The sequence below is a fragment of the Bombus affinis genome, chromosome 8 (genome assembly GCF_024516045.1).
Source record: "Bombus affinis isolate iyBomAffi1 chromosome 8, iyBomAffi1.2, whole genome shotgun sequence".
Taxonomy (NCBI): Eukaryota; Metazoa; Arthropoda; class Insecta; order Hymenoptera; family Apidae; genus Bombus; species Bombus affinis.
The window spans coordinates 11,217,776-11,234,283 of record NC_066351.1 but is presented as its reverse complement, the minus strand read 5'-3'; the positions used below and the strand labels follow the sequence as shown (position 1 = coordinate 11,234,283).

At 45.2% G+C, this 16,508-nt stretch overlaps 1 protein-coding gene across 11 annotated transcripts in view; it reads left to right on the top strand.

Moving 5' to 3' along the window:
• Positions 1-16,508, top strand: part of LOC126919614 (potassium voltage-gated channel protein Shal) — a 116,662-nt gene that overhangs the window by 51,997 nt on the left and 48,157 nt on the right. For all 11 annotated transcript variants that reach the window (XR_007711722.1, XR_007711724.1, XR_007711723.1 and 8 more), the window contains exons 3-4: positions 4,427-4,615; positions 15,138-15,290. Coding sequence is in view for 5 of the 11 variants with exons in the window: in XM_050729058.1 (XP_050585015.1) it covers positions 4,427-4,615; positions 15,138-15,290 (342 nt within the window). In the remaining 6 variants the exon portion in view is untranslated. The remainder of the gene's footprint in view (positions 1-4,426; positions 4,616-15,137; positions 15,291-16,508) is intronic.

The window sequence follows — 16,508 nt, the reverse complement described above, 5'->3', positions numbered from 1 at the left end:
CGAAGTAGAGAGGATCCTCTCTATCATGGTAATTACTATTATACAGGACGAAGGACGGTGCTCACAACATGTCGATAGTTAATTAATTCGATGCTGGACAACAGGTAGCTGTCGTCCGGTAAGATCGATAAAAACTCTCATTGATAAGCGAATTAATTAGCGACCACGTCGGTTAATTCCTGATCGAATCGTGACCCTATCTCTATTATTGTATCTTTCTAATCTATTGCATTATGCCATATGCCATACATAGCTCGTCGAACTTCGCGTCTACTTTATACTAGACGCGAATTATTCTCTAAGTGAGTCGTAGTTGGTTCACGAACTTGCTGACATGGTGTTGCGACGTCTGTTTTCGTTCGAACTTCGTCTATACTCGGGGCAATTTGTCTTCGTTGAGAAGCCAAAGTCGCTGATACAGAACGCAGCTTTCCTTCGTCTATCTCATAATTTACACGCGTATCGCTCCGTTCCGATTAATCTCGCACGACCTATTAATTTTTTCTGACGACCGCGATGGATCTCGCTGGAGACTCGCCAGGAAATTTTAGCTTTCCGTTTCCGGCGATATACGTTCTCGGGGAATCCGAGATCGATCATTCCATGCCCAATGGCACGGGACTTTCCACGTCGATGCTCGCTTTCGGGCCCATCCTTCTATCGAATCGCCCAGTGGACTTGCCGCTGCGCTTCCATTGTTACGCTTATCTCATTCACTGCCAGGCAAATTTAAAGCGTCTTGCCCTGGGCACCAAGATCTTATTTCAAGGAAAACATGGAATTTCACAAAATTTATATAAAATCTTCGTTCATCCTTTCTAATAATTTCTAACTCAAACTTATTCCGTGATCAATTGCAATCAATCTAAATTTTTAGCGTAAAGTACGAGATATCTCGTAATCGGCATTCTTGGTACATACGTTTACTACGAGATATCTCGTAGTTGGCAGTGAATGGATTATGCAGAAATTCCGCCGAGAACACATATCTACTTTCATTTACATACTTCATGGCATATTTCAGAATATAGTGGAATCTTTATAAGCAAACTCGAAGAAAGGTAGATACACTTCTTTGACTGTATGTTCAGGGAATAGATCATTCAACGTAGATATTGTCTGCTAGTCAGCGAGATGAAGTCTCCACCAGCCTCGGTCACCGAATTCGTAAACCCTGTGCCCATCTTTATCATAGCTGGACTTTTTCTCGGCTTTCGATCAGCCAGTTTCCTGCCTACGGTAAAAAATTCAAAGCGAAGCTGTAAATGGAATAAAATCAGAATTGGTAACTACTTTGGGGAATGGAATCGGCAACAAAGCTGAAAACTCGCTGACCAGCGACGAAGTAGCGGTAAATTGCCAAAAGGCCCCCTGCCACAAAACATTCGTTCGTATTGGAATTCGATCCCCCTTCCTTCCCGTGGTTCTATCCAAAAAGTCAAACATTTACATAGCACGATTTTCCTACGTAGCACCCTAAGTTTAGCCATCGGCCAAACACTGTCCGTCGATGCGTGAATTACGCGCGATTACAGCAACCCTGGCGCATCATCGGCGACTCGCTAATTATAGCGTGACGATGAACCGAGCTAGGAAAGCTCGCGGGTGTTTAACATATTTATATCCCTGTGGAATCGTATATTTTCGCGGTGGATAAGATCGCGGCCGGTTCGATGCAGGGTCCGATTCGCGTCTGCAAGGTGTCACGTGGCATCGGCCGTGTTCGCGGATGTTTACGCGGCCGACCGCAGCTGCGAAATGTCAGGAAGTTGTCCTCGAATGCAGACTCGAGGGGCGCAGTCGCGACCGCGTGCACTTTCGGCGGCTTTTACTGCCTGCAGCCACGCCACGTACCTTGACGAGTCACCGTACCGTTTCGCCTCGTTGCTGTTTCGCAATATCGTCACGTTGACACGTGATCTATGTCCTGCTAGAGTCTACACGCGTCTAACTCTGCACCCACGATTTGCTATGCTGAATTTCTTATTGATCCATCGAATTATCATTTCTTTTTTTTCGGGTCGTATACAGCGGTTCGCATAAATATTCGCCTGCCTACCATACTCGGCTTTTTCACCACTGTACGGTATCTTAAAAGAAAGTTGCAAGTTCTAAAGTAGACGGGCGAACGTTAAGTGGTAGAGGTTACAGAGGTACGATAACTGATTTCGGACGAGTTCTTATAACAAATTGGAATCATCGACGGAACATTTCAGAAATAAAGAAAACGTCAGTTAGGTAGCGTGAATGCAGAGTCGAAGAATTTATCACTGTCTCATAATCGTGAATTCGCGCGGTAGATCGCGCGCGCCTTATCGCTCGACAGTTTCGTAACTAGTTGCCACGTAATTCAGCAATCGTACATTATACTGCCGTTAAGGACATTTTATGCAAGAATTTCCGCGAGATCCACGAAACCTGATAAGGTGAACAGCGCCGAAACTCTCACGTTCGTGGTACCCTTGGTTATACACCATAGGTCGTAATGTAAATTACCGAATCGGATCCTTAGATAAAGTTTTAGCGACGGTGTGAGTTACGAGGAGGAAAAAGTAGCGATTAATTTTTATTAGGCTCGAACCGTAACGATTTTCTTGATGAAGTTATCGTACGATATCCGTGTTAATCCGACGGAAGAGCGAAAACCATCTCGAATATTCTACGTGTAATTTCGCTCGATGGTGAACCTCGTAGAATGCCGTTGTTTCGTACCACATTCTGGTGTTACTGGCTTTATGAAGCTTGCGGACGTAGTAAAATGCTCGTTAAAGAGAAATAACGCGTTAATGATGGATTCACCGAAGTCACGCTGCGTGCCGGAACGATGTCATTTAACTCGCGTTCTTTGTGTTCCACGCGAGAAGCTTCGTAAGGAAGCTGAGCGTATACATAGAGCGGAGCCACAGATAGGCATGGCTGGCTGGTCGAGATAAATCGTAATGACGTTGCCTGGTGAATCACGTTAACGTTGCTTTCCTCGCGAAAAGTTTGCTGGTTGGCGAAAAATTTTTTTCGCGAAAAAAGTTTGCACGATAAAAATCTGGACGAAAACAAATCTTTTGACTAACGTGACGGATAGCTATGTCACCGACGGGCAAAATACTGCGACAACCAGGATACCACGACGGTTTTTGACGACTAAAAGAACGTTGTTCTCTTCATGAAAAATTTGATTCATCGTAATCGGGACTACGCGAAAGTCATAGGAGATTATTGATATTAATCTTGGAGATTAATTTGGAGGATTCGCGATGTGGTAAAGTTTACTTCTGAATTCTAACTTTAACGAATGATCATTCGCCAATCTAGAGGATGACAAGTGGCTGTATGTTTTTTCTGATTTGTTTGATCGGAAACAGAAGGCCTCTCGTTGACTGTGGAGTTTATTGTCGAAGATTTTTACTTACATTAGCTCCCTTAAAAGTGTCTGGATTCTTATGACTAGGATGCAATAACTGGTAACAAGGTTGCTGCAAATCATTCTGCAATTTATGTATCGAAGGCAATTTCGGTAAGGGCCGAATGCAATGGTCGTTATCGTACAACAAGTACTTGTTTATCCGCAAAATATACCTTATAATTGAGCGTGGGGAAGAAAGGAGGAGAAAGGCAATTTCATCGATCCGTTGCTTTTTGTACCCTGAAAAAGTTGTTCGTGGAAATGGCTGTTTGAACAAGGTCTCGTAGAACTGCGGAGGAAGCGAAAATCCAGCGGTTAGGGCATAATCGTTGCGGAAATGGGCGTGGACGCGTTTAAAACTTCGGATCGCCGTCGCGTATTTGCCGTATTTGAATAGTGTGCACACGGTAATTTCTCGCGGAAAATCCTCGCTAAAAGCTTAATTGACCGAGCGTCGGCGGCAAGCAGGAGACGCCTCGGGGGAACGACGGAGGAAGGAGAAAAAAGAAAACAGTCAGGGACAATGCGTCGTTGTTACTCTAATGACTTCTTCTGCGCGCGGATTCGCTTTCCCGAAGCGAGTGAAACTGACGCGTTTTCCGTTGTCGTCGTCGTCGTCGCGATTTCACCGGGCGGATTTCCAACGCAGCAACTCCGCCGTCTGTTTCTCCATTATCACGCGCGAGACAATTTCACTCGACCTGGAAAGACACGCGACTCCGTTTCTCTTTGACCGAATTCTTCCCTTCAACGCTCGTTTTCCGAAGGATCGCCCTTCAGCCCTTCGCGTCGTCTTTCCCCCAAATTTTGATTTCTTTCCAAATCTTTACCGAAACTAGGTTGACCGTGAACACACCGGATGTTTTGGATGTTTTTCGATATTTTGGCAATGTCTAATTGTTTTTCTCGGTGTTTCCGGTTCCGATTTTATCAATGGATTCAGCCACGCGACAAGACAAAACGATGGAACTATTCGAAGCTCGCATATGAAATTCTGCGGATAACGTTGCTTCTTTTTCGTTGCAGAAAGCCAGATTGGCACGAATCAGGATCGCGAAAGCGTCGAGCGGAGCGGCCTTCGTGAGCAAAAAGAAGGCGGCTGAGGCCCGATTGGCCGCGCAGGAGAGCGGCCTTCAGCTGGACGACAACTACAAGGAGGAGGATATTTTCGAACTGCAACATCATCATCTACTTCGTTGTTTAGAGAAGACCACGGTGAGTCTTTGAAAATCATTTACACCAGTTACCCTTACAGCCTCTAACTTTGCTACTCCCTCTCCTCAGCTTTATCATTCGATTAACATTTTACCTACCTCTGTTCTGACTCTCGCTTACGAAGATTCTCATGACGTAATAACGTTTCTCTGACGGCAAAGCAAACATGTTTTGCCGACGTGTTATAAATCTGAGTAGTAAACCGCCTCTCGTAACATTAGCTCGGTCAAGCCAAGTTTCCTTTATGGCACGATAGCGCATGGTTAGCAAAGTGTCGGCTCTGTAACTCTTCCGAAATGAGCCAGGACGCCTGTCGAGAGGAAGAAACAAACTAAAAGCGAAACGCTATACGCTGTCGTAACGTTGAAGTTCAAGCTTGGAAGAGAAGGGACGAATATCGCCGCTTTAAAGGGGGAGCTTCTCTTCATCGACGCAGAAACGTTCGCTTCATTAAACCTGGTAGACGGCCGCTTGTTTAATTTCGCGGCATCAGTTGCGAAACGGGGGACGTCGCGCTATCTAAGCGCCGGTTCATTCTCGGGCGCGAACCAACGTCGCCTGCTTCGAATCCAAGAGTCCGTGCGCTGCGGAGTAATTTGAATAAACCCCCTCTGTTCGCGTCCAATTTTAGCACAGCACTTGTGCACGAGGGATACCGTGCCACCCATCGAGTGTGGCGCCCAGCTTACCCGCACGCACACACATAAACAGAGAATAGGCCTCGGGTATCGTTGAGACGGATACATAGTCACCGTGTGTAGCGAACGCCGGTAGATACTCTTTTGTTGTCGTTTCCGTGAATTTCAGACCGTGATAATAATTTAGATGCCCTTTTTATTTCGTCGTGTTATCGTTTTAGCGATAGAATAGACCGTAGCGAGTTCGATAAATAAGCGAATCGTCAGCTTTTGTATTTCAAACTTTCACGATGGTGAGATATATTTTGATATCGGCTTTCCGGCATGAACAATCGCCTTTCGATTTTGCATTTGCACTTGGCATTTGCATTTTCGCCTGACGTAATTCCCTAAACGTCTGCTTCTTCAGGGGATACCTGGCGTTGAGGGTTAGCCAATCGAATTAAACGACATCCGGTGAACTCTTCCGGGTCGAGCATCCGGATTAGAACTTCCGAGTTGAATCATCAGTTTGATCAGCCAAGCGAAACATCGTGCAATATAAATGGAAACAGTGGGGACCGAAGCCCTCAGTTTCAGGTCTCGCCTGCAGACAAATGCAACGTCTACGAAACCTCTGGCCAAAATGCAAATGCCAAGTGTAAATGCAAAATCGAAATTAACGATTAACAGTTCTTGGTGCGAGCTGCAGGTGAATTTTAGATCGTTTCATCTGAATTTTAATCTACCAGCGAACTCCGTTTCCACGAACATCGCGATTTAGTATTTTACCAGATCGGATTGTTTACTCGCTAGGTTTTAGTTAACGTCTCGATGATACTTAACGGAATATCCAAATTCAGCATCGGCCTTTCGGCCATCCGTTAACGGGAATGTTTCCATGGCGCTGGTCCCGAAACCAAATGCCGAAAGCCTGATAAATAGGTCAGTTGGCGTACTGAAAATCGGAACTTCGTCTCGATGGTCACTGGAGCCTGAATTTCCGCGGAAATTCCGTTAATTGCAAGTTGTCCCGGGGTTATCCGTATCAAGGAGTATGTACATTTTACAAAATCAAGAGCAACCGCTCGTTCCAACGATCCGTTCGATTCTATTATTTTAGGATGAACGAAATGGAAGCCGATGTCGATAACTCGTACGTTATGGCATCCATCCTCGTCGAGTTTTCTCTCGAGATCTTCTTATATCGTGTCGTCTCATCGTTTTGATTCTTTATCAGCTCTCAATTATGTTGGTCCTATTTCGACGATGCTTTCGCTACGATGGTCTCAGACTTTCTCAGACTTCTTCCTGTTGGATGTACTTAACCCAGAAAGAAGCGCGATTCCGGCGGCTTTTGTCAAGTCGCGAAGAAAATCGCGCATACGGCCCGAGGGAGCGTCGCTCCACTTCCTGCTGCCTTCTGTCGTCTACTTCTTCGCGTCTACGCGATCTCGACTTCCTGCCGGCGTTTAGCAGCCTTTTTAACCGACCTTGCGAATCCTTTTCTTTTTTCTCTGTTCTCTTTAGGGAATCTTAGACCTGCTTACCTTCTCGAGTATCCTTCTAGAATTGAAAAAACCGCGCGACTGTTTAAGATTCTACAAGATCGCCCGATGATATTTACATTTCCCTTCATCGTATTTAAATCTTTCATCCGATTTACCTGGCCTGCTGAAGCTTGTTGTTGTCAAAACTCTCAGCAGAAATGATTAATGCGTTTGCACGAGAATAGGGAACGAGTCCGCAGAGTCCGAGATGTAACTTTCAGCTCGGTTTAAACTAAGTTGGAACATTGTTATTTGGAATGTGGAACGTACCAGTATCGTTGGATAAATACAAAGTTTCTAACAGAGCAAATCCGCAAGGTAAAGAGACGACGAGTCGGACGAATATTACGCGGCAAAATTGCCACTTTCTCGATCGTGTCATCGTCTTTCACGATTCTTCTTCGCTTCAGCGTTTTCCATCGAAACTTTTTCTCTGGTTTAATCCACTTAAGGATAACGTGCATGCCCTTCTCCGACGTATACTTATTTTTCCTCGTATTGAATCCCAATCGTTGCGCACTCGTGTCCCTATAATTGGTAACCGATACGTTTCCACGATATCCTTGAAACGTCTTTACGACGAAGCTTCGCAAAAGAATGTCCATGGACGACGTGCCACGTGATACACGTCGACAGATAACAAGAACGCGCTTCACCTTTCGACGATGCGATGACCTTTCACGAACCGACGCTTCGGCCGATAGATCGTACCGTTAGACGTCTGTATCGGTAGTCTGAATCTACCGCGAGCTTTATTTTTCCATCTGAAAATCGGCAAACACTCCATTTCATAGGACTGGATATTACGAGCAAGAAAGGACTTTGTTGGAACCCGATAATGAGGCGAAATTGACGTCTGAATGTATTGTAGCATGCCGTCTATGTTCTCCTTTTTCCATCTGCAGGCGGTTGTTTTTAACACGTCGGAGAATCGTGAAAGTACATGGATCTCGCGAATATTCGTTTCTTTGTTTTCACGCCAGCTGGATGAATCGCTTCTGAAGGTAATAGGATGACAGTTATGAATAAAAAGAATAAAAAAGGAATGTTTCAGGCGTCAGCGATGCCTCCGCCGTCGTCTAACAAAAGGGAATTCTAAGTGGGACGGAGTTGAACTCCTCTTGCCCTTACTGTTACAAAGGAGCTCGTTTCAAAAAACAATGTCGATGATTACGAGCTCCATCACTCAGCGAAATGAGATTCTCCCGGCGAGTTTGATCCTGGTTCCACGTCGTGCACATAGCGAGACCAGACTTGAGGTAGCGTGTGTGCGATCTGGACGCATTCCTTGGTACCATAACGACGTTGTTCTCGCACGGAATCGTAAGGAGAAGGCAGGCAAACGATCTCCGTTGAAGATCTTTCGAGGCGGTCGCGTGTGTTGCGCAGCTCGTGAGCATCAGACGCGGCCAATCGGTGTCGTCGTGTCGGCGTATTGATTTCTTCCGGGTCGTGGTCGGCCTCGATCGAATCTCTTCGGGAATCGAAGTCGTCGGGGCGAGACGTCATCCCGAGACCCGGGGACTAATTATAGTCGGAAAACGGCGTTAAAGAGATCCAACAATAGCGTAGCCGCATCGGATTTTCCGATCCGCACGGCACGAGCGGACGTAAGCGTTCGAGGAAGAAAGCGTTGTCGTTCCTCCTGCTAAACTTCTCGAAAACAGACCTGTTTTCGCTTTTAAACTCATTCGTGTTTCGTTAGAACTTTCTTAACTCGCTGGAACCTGTTAAGTCATCCTTTTCGGACAAGTTAACATTCTTTCTGCAAGAACATTATGAAACCCTTCTAATTATAATCTTGTTAATGTTCAGGGAAACTAATTAAGTATCATAGTGAATAAAACATTAAATACTTCTTTTTAGAAGCAACTTTTATTCATCAGATTAGCATCGGACTTCGTACATTTTTTTAACACATAAAAAGATTCAAGCGTTTTAACGCCAACGATAAGAGACTATAACTGCGAGCGATGATCCCTTATGCGAGTCTGTTGCGAGTTTTAAACTTCTTCAAGTAAATTGTAATAACATGTACAGATACTCGTTTCTTTTATTTTTTCGTCTCCGTTCGACGACGAACAAGAAGAATTTGATAAAGTCTGGCCTGTGTACCTCTTTCTGTTCACCGAGTCAGCAGTTTGCGAAAGAAAATTGAGACGAGAATAGTTGGAGCAAGAGCCTTTCCTCGAACAGGGAACCCGTTTCATCTCGAACACGAGGAAACGTGTTCTCGCGAAGAAATGATCGATCTAGAGAAAAATTTCGTCGAGTTTGGGTCACGGTCTTCGTGTTTGTCCGTTTACTTCAATTTTTCCTTTTCCCCGGTTCCCGATCCACTCTATTTTCCTTATTCTCGGAAAGCCGGTCCTTTCCAGTACGCTTATTTCCAGCTGGACGATATTAAATTCACAAGTAGCCCAGCCGTGTCGCCGTTTTTCAGCGTCGAGCAATGCATACGCAAAGCCGGATATTCAGCAGTCGCCTCTTCTTCTTGCCGTATTCACGCTCGTCCACGGTTCCTCTGCCTGCACTTCGAATCCCTTTATCCTTAATTCCATGAAAATTTGTCTGGTCCTCGCGTCAAAGGAATCTCTTTACTGTGGAAATACTTTTTCCTGGGGAATCCCAAGAATTGGCAAATAATCGCGTGTAAAAGCGCAAAACGTTTCTCGGGTCTAAACACTCGTCGGTGAAACTTTTTCGTTGCTCTTGGCACTGGACCAACATCGCCCAAACTTCAATTACAAAATATTCTTCTCGTTATACGAAAACAGCTTCATGTTCGATCCCAAAGGCAATTTATACTGGGAAATTATACTTGGGCGAGTGGTAGTTTTCGAACTGTCCATAAAGAGGTCGACTAAATTCGTTTTAGCGAAAATTGCAAACGTGTCTAAGCTGTCATCTTTGAATTAATGATGAAAATCGGCGAGTAGACTCGCGTTCCCCGCCCAGATCGATTATCCAGATTCTGTCATACACGAAAGCGAACGGCTGTCCTACGAAATAGGATGGAAGGTTCGAATTGTGCTAGGAACATCTATAAAATGGCGACAAGTGCGCGGCGTGCTGGGGTCAGGTCGAGCGGCGTGGCGAGTTATTTATGGGGCACGAGGATGGCCCGGCTGAATTTACGAACGCTGATCACCGCCTCTATTAAGCAGGGAATGCATATCCATCCTGACTGCGTCTTGCGGTCGCTGCATTTCTAAAATGGTGTCGTCCGTTGCACGTACGTGTTTTCGCCATCACTTGCCGCCCCCGATCGACTTCACCACACGGTCAAACGAAATTCGTACCCTTTTTTCAGCGCGGCTTAAATTTCGGTAGACGCAATACAAAGCATACCGAATAGAATACGCGTTTAATCTAGCGAAATAGATTAATTTTTGTTTTATACCATCCCTTATTGCCGATTTTTTTTTAGATAATTAACGTTTAATGGAATTTAATCAATTTATATATAAACTAAATTTAATTAATAATTCGTTCAGTTGGGAGAGAATAGAGTTTCCACCCCGCGTGAAGGAGTTATTTATCTTACGTATTAAGTTCCCGTTCGAAGTCGAATAGCGCGACATTTTTAGAAGAAGGATTAAACTTTTCAAAATGCAATTGAATTCGAAAGGGACGGAACCGTTTTGCAATTTGGCTGGATCGTTGTCGAGCAGTTGGATCGGAAAGCGAAATCCTGCGCCGATTCCGATCCATTAAACGCGTTTGTGCGCGGGAAACGAGGCGAGCCGTGGGGCGCGGAAATTTGTTTAATTTATATTTAAACGCGCGCAGCTGAATCCCGCGACATCTAGATCAATGGCTGCGTTAAATAGAAGACGAATTGGTAGCCCTCCAAAATGGTGTCATGACACGCGTCACTATCTTGGAGAGGTCAGTTGCGTTTATAACCACCTTTACGACCTTTACGTAACAAAAATAACGGCACCGTGCTGTTTATAGAGACCGGCGTTCTTCTACTATCTGACGTTATTCTCCATGGAAATTGTATATTTTTCGGACGGAGGTACGTCCGATGAAAACCATAGCGATGTTGCCAATCGTTTAGATTCGAGGATCAAAGTTCCACTCGATCCGAGTTAATAATCTTCCTACCGTTGATTTTCCAACGAAAATAGCCTAACCACGGAAAAATGATAGCGTTGCAAGCAGTTCGACCAACTGTAATTTATATTCATCAAGTTGGAAGTCGAATGAATGATAGTTCGTTTAGTATTCACGGTAAACTCGGAGTAAACTTTTTCCTCGGCTAGTCGGCTACTCATCGTGTATTAATTAAGCTTCCCTAAAGCTAAAAGTTCTTCGCTTTTCGTCGTTAAACGCACTCGTTCTCCGATAGTTTGAATCTTATTCTTAGTCGTTTAATAATCCAGAATCTCGTCAGCTTGCGAAACGATCGTTTCCCCTAACCGTCCATCACGCTCCGACTTCGCAAACAGATAGAAAGTCTGTTTTTTCTTTGCATCTGAGCTTTCTTACGAATCGAGTAGAGACACAAGAAGAGATTGATCGAACAAAGCGTGGTATTACCTACCGAACCACAGCTCCCTTTTGTCCGTTGATCAAAGTGGAGCACGTATCCTTGCTCCAGTATGTGACAAAGAACCGTCTAAGTTGTCGCTTTGAAACAAAGTTGGGAAACACACACAACCGCGTTTCCCTCGGCTGTCTATCTCAAACGTTCTCATCGAGACGTTCAAAGTCTTGATCAATAGCCACTCGCAATTTCTCCTATCATCCGACTAGCTCGTCTTCCACTAACGAACAAATCTGTCCGAGGTACTGGGCCTGTCCAAAGAATTCGGACGAAGGATTTTCTTTGAGTCGCCAGCAGATTCGTGCATTCGTCGATCCACAGACCAATCGCATTTTCTTCTATCGAAAGACGGGGAAAATAATGGAAGGCGCAGGTTAAAGGGTATGTTTCGTCGGTTGGATATCCAGCCCCCTGTGGAACGGCTCGTTTTATTTCTACGCTCGGCTGGTGCTCACGGGGACGAAAATAAGAGGCTCCGACGCGATAAGGACGAGTTTAATCCGGGAAACGACAGAGACGCTAGTCTATTCGGAAATACAGACGCGAATAAAGTCGCGGTACGTCCGCGGTAGTCTGCCTCGTTCACGAGTACGGTACTTTTTCGTTCCTTTTTCCTCGTTTTCCTCTTCCCTTTTACCCCATTTTCTCCCTAGCCTTCGTTACAGCCGACGTGCGGAATATTTTTCACGCCTCGCTACAGGAATAAACATCTGCCTTCCTGTTCTCCCGTTATCCGCGTAAAATAATCCGAATTTTTCGGGTCGCTTACGATCCGTCACAACTAGTTGCGATTCATGAAATTTAAATATTTGCAACGGGCCGCGCGATATCGAACGACGCGAACGTGCATACGAATGTTAACGCAGCCATCTCGTGGCTTTTCATCGCGAGACTCGCTAATGTTAGATTCGAAATCGTCGGCACGTTTCCTCGCTCGTTTAGTCGATAGACCGTCTATCGACAAGGAAACGCCAATCAATAGATACGTTCGGTGTACCGAAAAGGAATACTGTGCGAATGCACGTCGTAGATAACGATCACACACAGACCATCTGCTCGCAATAGCCGTTTCAAAGCTGACGCTATGCGTCTTCTCGGACGTTTTAACTTTCGCCTCCGCTGGACAACCGTAACGTGCTTGGTCGATCTGACCTTTTAACTAGAATTTATCGACTCAAACGCATAGTGTTATCGATTTTTCGCAAAGAGAATGCCAGTAACGCGAAGGACGAACATCAGGTGGAACGAAAACCGAGATGCACGAGTTTTCATTCTGCGACATCGGTTCTTGCACGCGAAAGATGTTAAAGGTTTCGACACCCGATCGTTCAATCTCTATCGTGAACGATGGATGAAACGTTTCCACGACGGTAATACGTAGGGAGAATCGGAGAATAGAAAGAAACGAGGGGTTATCGAGCGATCTTGACGTCAATTCCGCGTGAGTCAACCTCTTTTCACCTACGCGGAGAAGATTCGATCTCGTGCAATCAAACAACCGCGCGATCTCTTCTGGAAAACCACTCGGAGAGAAGCTGAAATGGGCCTTTTCGAACCTCGGTTCGGCTAGGTCAGACACTCGTGCGACAGATTCTCTATCGTTCTCGATCGATTCTCACTACGAGGTTACCAACTGCTCTATTTTTGCGATTGAACTTTATAGACGCTTGCTTCAAGTTGATTAGCCCTTTTTCCATTCTATCCTTAACCGATCGATTATCAATAAATCCCACGAGTGCCCTTAGAGATTCATAGTTCACTCGTGTCTAGGGCTTTTTAACTCAATCTCATTAACCTGTGAGTAACTTGGAACGTTGATGAAGTCGCCACGGAGCTTCGGCTCGTAGTTCGAGATGTGCATTTCCGTCGTAATTGCGGCCGAAATCCTAACGGAAATAACCAGGACACACGGGTAACAACGAGCGTTCGCGTAAATGCGTGCTTTCCCTCTGGCTATGTAATTCGAGCGGAGAAACAACTTGCGACATGGTCTCAGCAATACTCGGTGGGCCAAAGTTTGGCCGGTAACAATGGCACTCGTTGGAAATGGCCTCGACGCGATTCCTCTGCGTCAACACGTGAACACGTTCGCCTCGTTTGCTCTCTGAACTATTTTTCTCCGTGCTCTCTATTTCTTTTCCTACCTCTACGTTTTATTGTCCATTCTAAGTTACTTTTCAAACTTCCATCTAAAGTCTGCTGGAGAAGAGCGATACGACGTCGCTGCGATTTCGCGGCGGTGACGCTATTGTGATTCACTAGCATCATATTTCTTAATGGTACAATGCTCGGGAACGTAGACCTCTATTATTGAAATTACAACGATATTGCGTCGCACTTTATTATTAGGATCGCAATTTATTATTAGGGAAATTTTACAAGCGACATCTTAACAACAAATATTAATAAATACTCTGGCATAATATTAACAAGTTTGCTAATGGAACAAACGAAATTTCATAAATTAGAAATTATCGGTTTATCCTATATACGACGAAAAATTATAAAATTGCGAAGATGAAATCTATAACGCACAACTTGTAACTCGTTAATTTGATATTATTAGTTTGTAAATTATATGGAGCAAGAGGGATCTGAACTAATACTGCAGTAATTGCGTTATATTAGTATTGAAAAGAACAGCAAGTTCCCCCGTAGCATAATGGATGCATTCAAGGCAAACGAAGAGCGTAGCTCGAACAGCACGCGGTTGTCTGACGAGTCACGTTCCCGATCTACTGTGGTTACACGGCAGCGCGTACAATCTGTTCGTCACGACAGATAACTTTGACGGGGAGTAAACATTTTTAAGAAAAATAGATTTTCCTTAATGAAAGGGAGTATAATATATATAACGAGCATGATACACAATTCACATACCGTATGGTATCACGTAACGTTACGTAGCGACGTGCATAATCTAGTTAATCGCGTGAGCATCCGATTTAGAATAGATACGACTTCCAAACAAGGCAAGTAACGTTCATTTGAGGACTAGAGAAAATATAGGATTACGAATTTGCGTGGAAAGGGGATCCGTGGAATTTATAGGTAACGAGATATCGATGGAACGCGCGTCGTGAATTATAAAAGTTGAAACAAGGAGGATCGAAACTTTCGACGGCAAATTACGAGGCTGTAAACTTACTGGCAGCGGCTCTATCCTGCCGGGTGTATATGTAGCTTCGAGCAAACCTAAAAAACTCTATCCTTGATCTAAAAAAACTTGCGGCGCTACATTAAATAGACGAGTCTATTCTCTTATTCTTCCAACACGAAGAAGGAATAGCATGTTAACGTTACGTTTTCATGTATTAAATACGAAGCAACGAGAACTTTACCGAACCATGGGGCAGGAATAGCGCAACAACGGTGTAAACGTACGATGATTCTTTCAACTCTTAACCGATTCTCACGGAAGATTCTCTCGTTTTTCCATCGTAGCTGATAAAGACTTCAGAATTCACAAGACACATTTCACGGCGCACGTTCTTGCTACGTACAGCTAAATCTGCACCTGCATTCTCTCAATCGCTCATCGCTTGTGTCCATCTTCTAGCCGAAACACGCGCCCGATACTCAATCACTCGTTCACGCGAATTCTCACACCCACACTACGAATATTTCTATCATGCCTGTTTTCTACTTATTTTTAAACACAATCCTGCCTCCCCTTCCTCTTCTTCCGATCGTACTGTGTTTCTCTCATTCGACATTCAACCAACATTATACAAGGAAATATTGCTCACACATATTAATTATGCAGAATACTAAAGAAATGTCGGACATTTTTGTTGCAGGATCGCGAGTTCGTGGAGATGGAGGTACCCTACAATGGTGCCCCGAAGAGGCCGGGCTCGCCGTCGCCCCTGACCTCCCCCGCGCACAGCACTGCCTCGAGGGGCGGCCTGCTGCATGCCTGCTGCGGCCGCTGCTATCCCCAACGTTACCAGGTACGCGGTCGCCGTATTCTCGCCTCGACGACCTCCATAAGCGAGGGTCCACCCTCGTCTTCCTCCCACTCTCACCAATCGCAGCCGAGCGGGCAGCCGGTGCAGTCCCATTATCAGCCGGTTGACCCCATCACGGTGCCCAATGTCGCGTTTAACGTGCCCGGCGACAGCGATCGGCAACGTCGCCAGGGTGCCAGCTCCTCCAGCCCCTACAACGAGACAAGGGTGTGAGCCGAGCTCGGGACAGCGATTCCACCGGACCGTTCGTTCCTTTCAGCTTGACCCGTGATCGAGATTATCGGTTCCAAGATCGTTCCACCCTATTGTTCCATCCTAGTTTTTTGGTGAGTTCTTTCACCACTCGTGCTGAGTCTTTTTCTCTCGCGGAGATCGCTCGGAAGAGTTTGAGGTTAACGTTACCCAGTTACGTTGCGAGATTTGTTCAGATTACGGGTCGAAGTTGCGTTTAGATATCGGCTTTGGATTCTATGGATCCGTATGGATTAGAACGGAGGTTCCCTCCATTCCAATCGAAGTTGCGAGCTATGGTAAAGGTAAATCATATCATAGAAGAAGCATAAGAATATCAGGGACCTTTGTTTGCCTTGTGTTCTCGATGCCGAGGCGACGAGAGAACGTTGTATCAGCAGAAGACTGAACGTTCCATATCTTAAGAGGACTTTAAGGACAGCTTGAACCCAAGCTGATCGGTCGTCTACGCTAATCGTCGCTAATTTCTGAATTACGAGGAATCTTTTCGAATTCTCGGCGAATTATTCCCGTTACTGTTCGAGCTCTCTCGATCGTTAGATTATTGGCTTCGATTCTTCGTCGATAAAAGCGGCTCGATCTCGTCAAGACACTGATCTGTTCGGTTCTTATCGATCACCTCGATCTTCGTTTCACCGTTCGATCGGATAAGCCGCCGTGACCAGAGATTGATGCGTTCGAATCCGGTGCTAGAACCAAACGTTTGTGTTCCGATCCAGGACAATGCGTGTCCTAGAATTCGCTCGAGACTGGATCTCGACGATCCCAGCGATCGTTTACGGTACGATTAGGTTAATGGGTCGCTTGGAGATTAATTCCCGGGGTTCGCATTGAAATCACCTCTCGATTCCAACCTACTCTAACCTGAATACTTACTTGGTAGACTAAGAAGTCACAAGTGCAGTAGTGTCGCGTTAACTGGTCATCGCTACCGCCGCTAATTCTTGC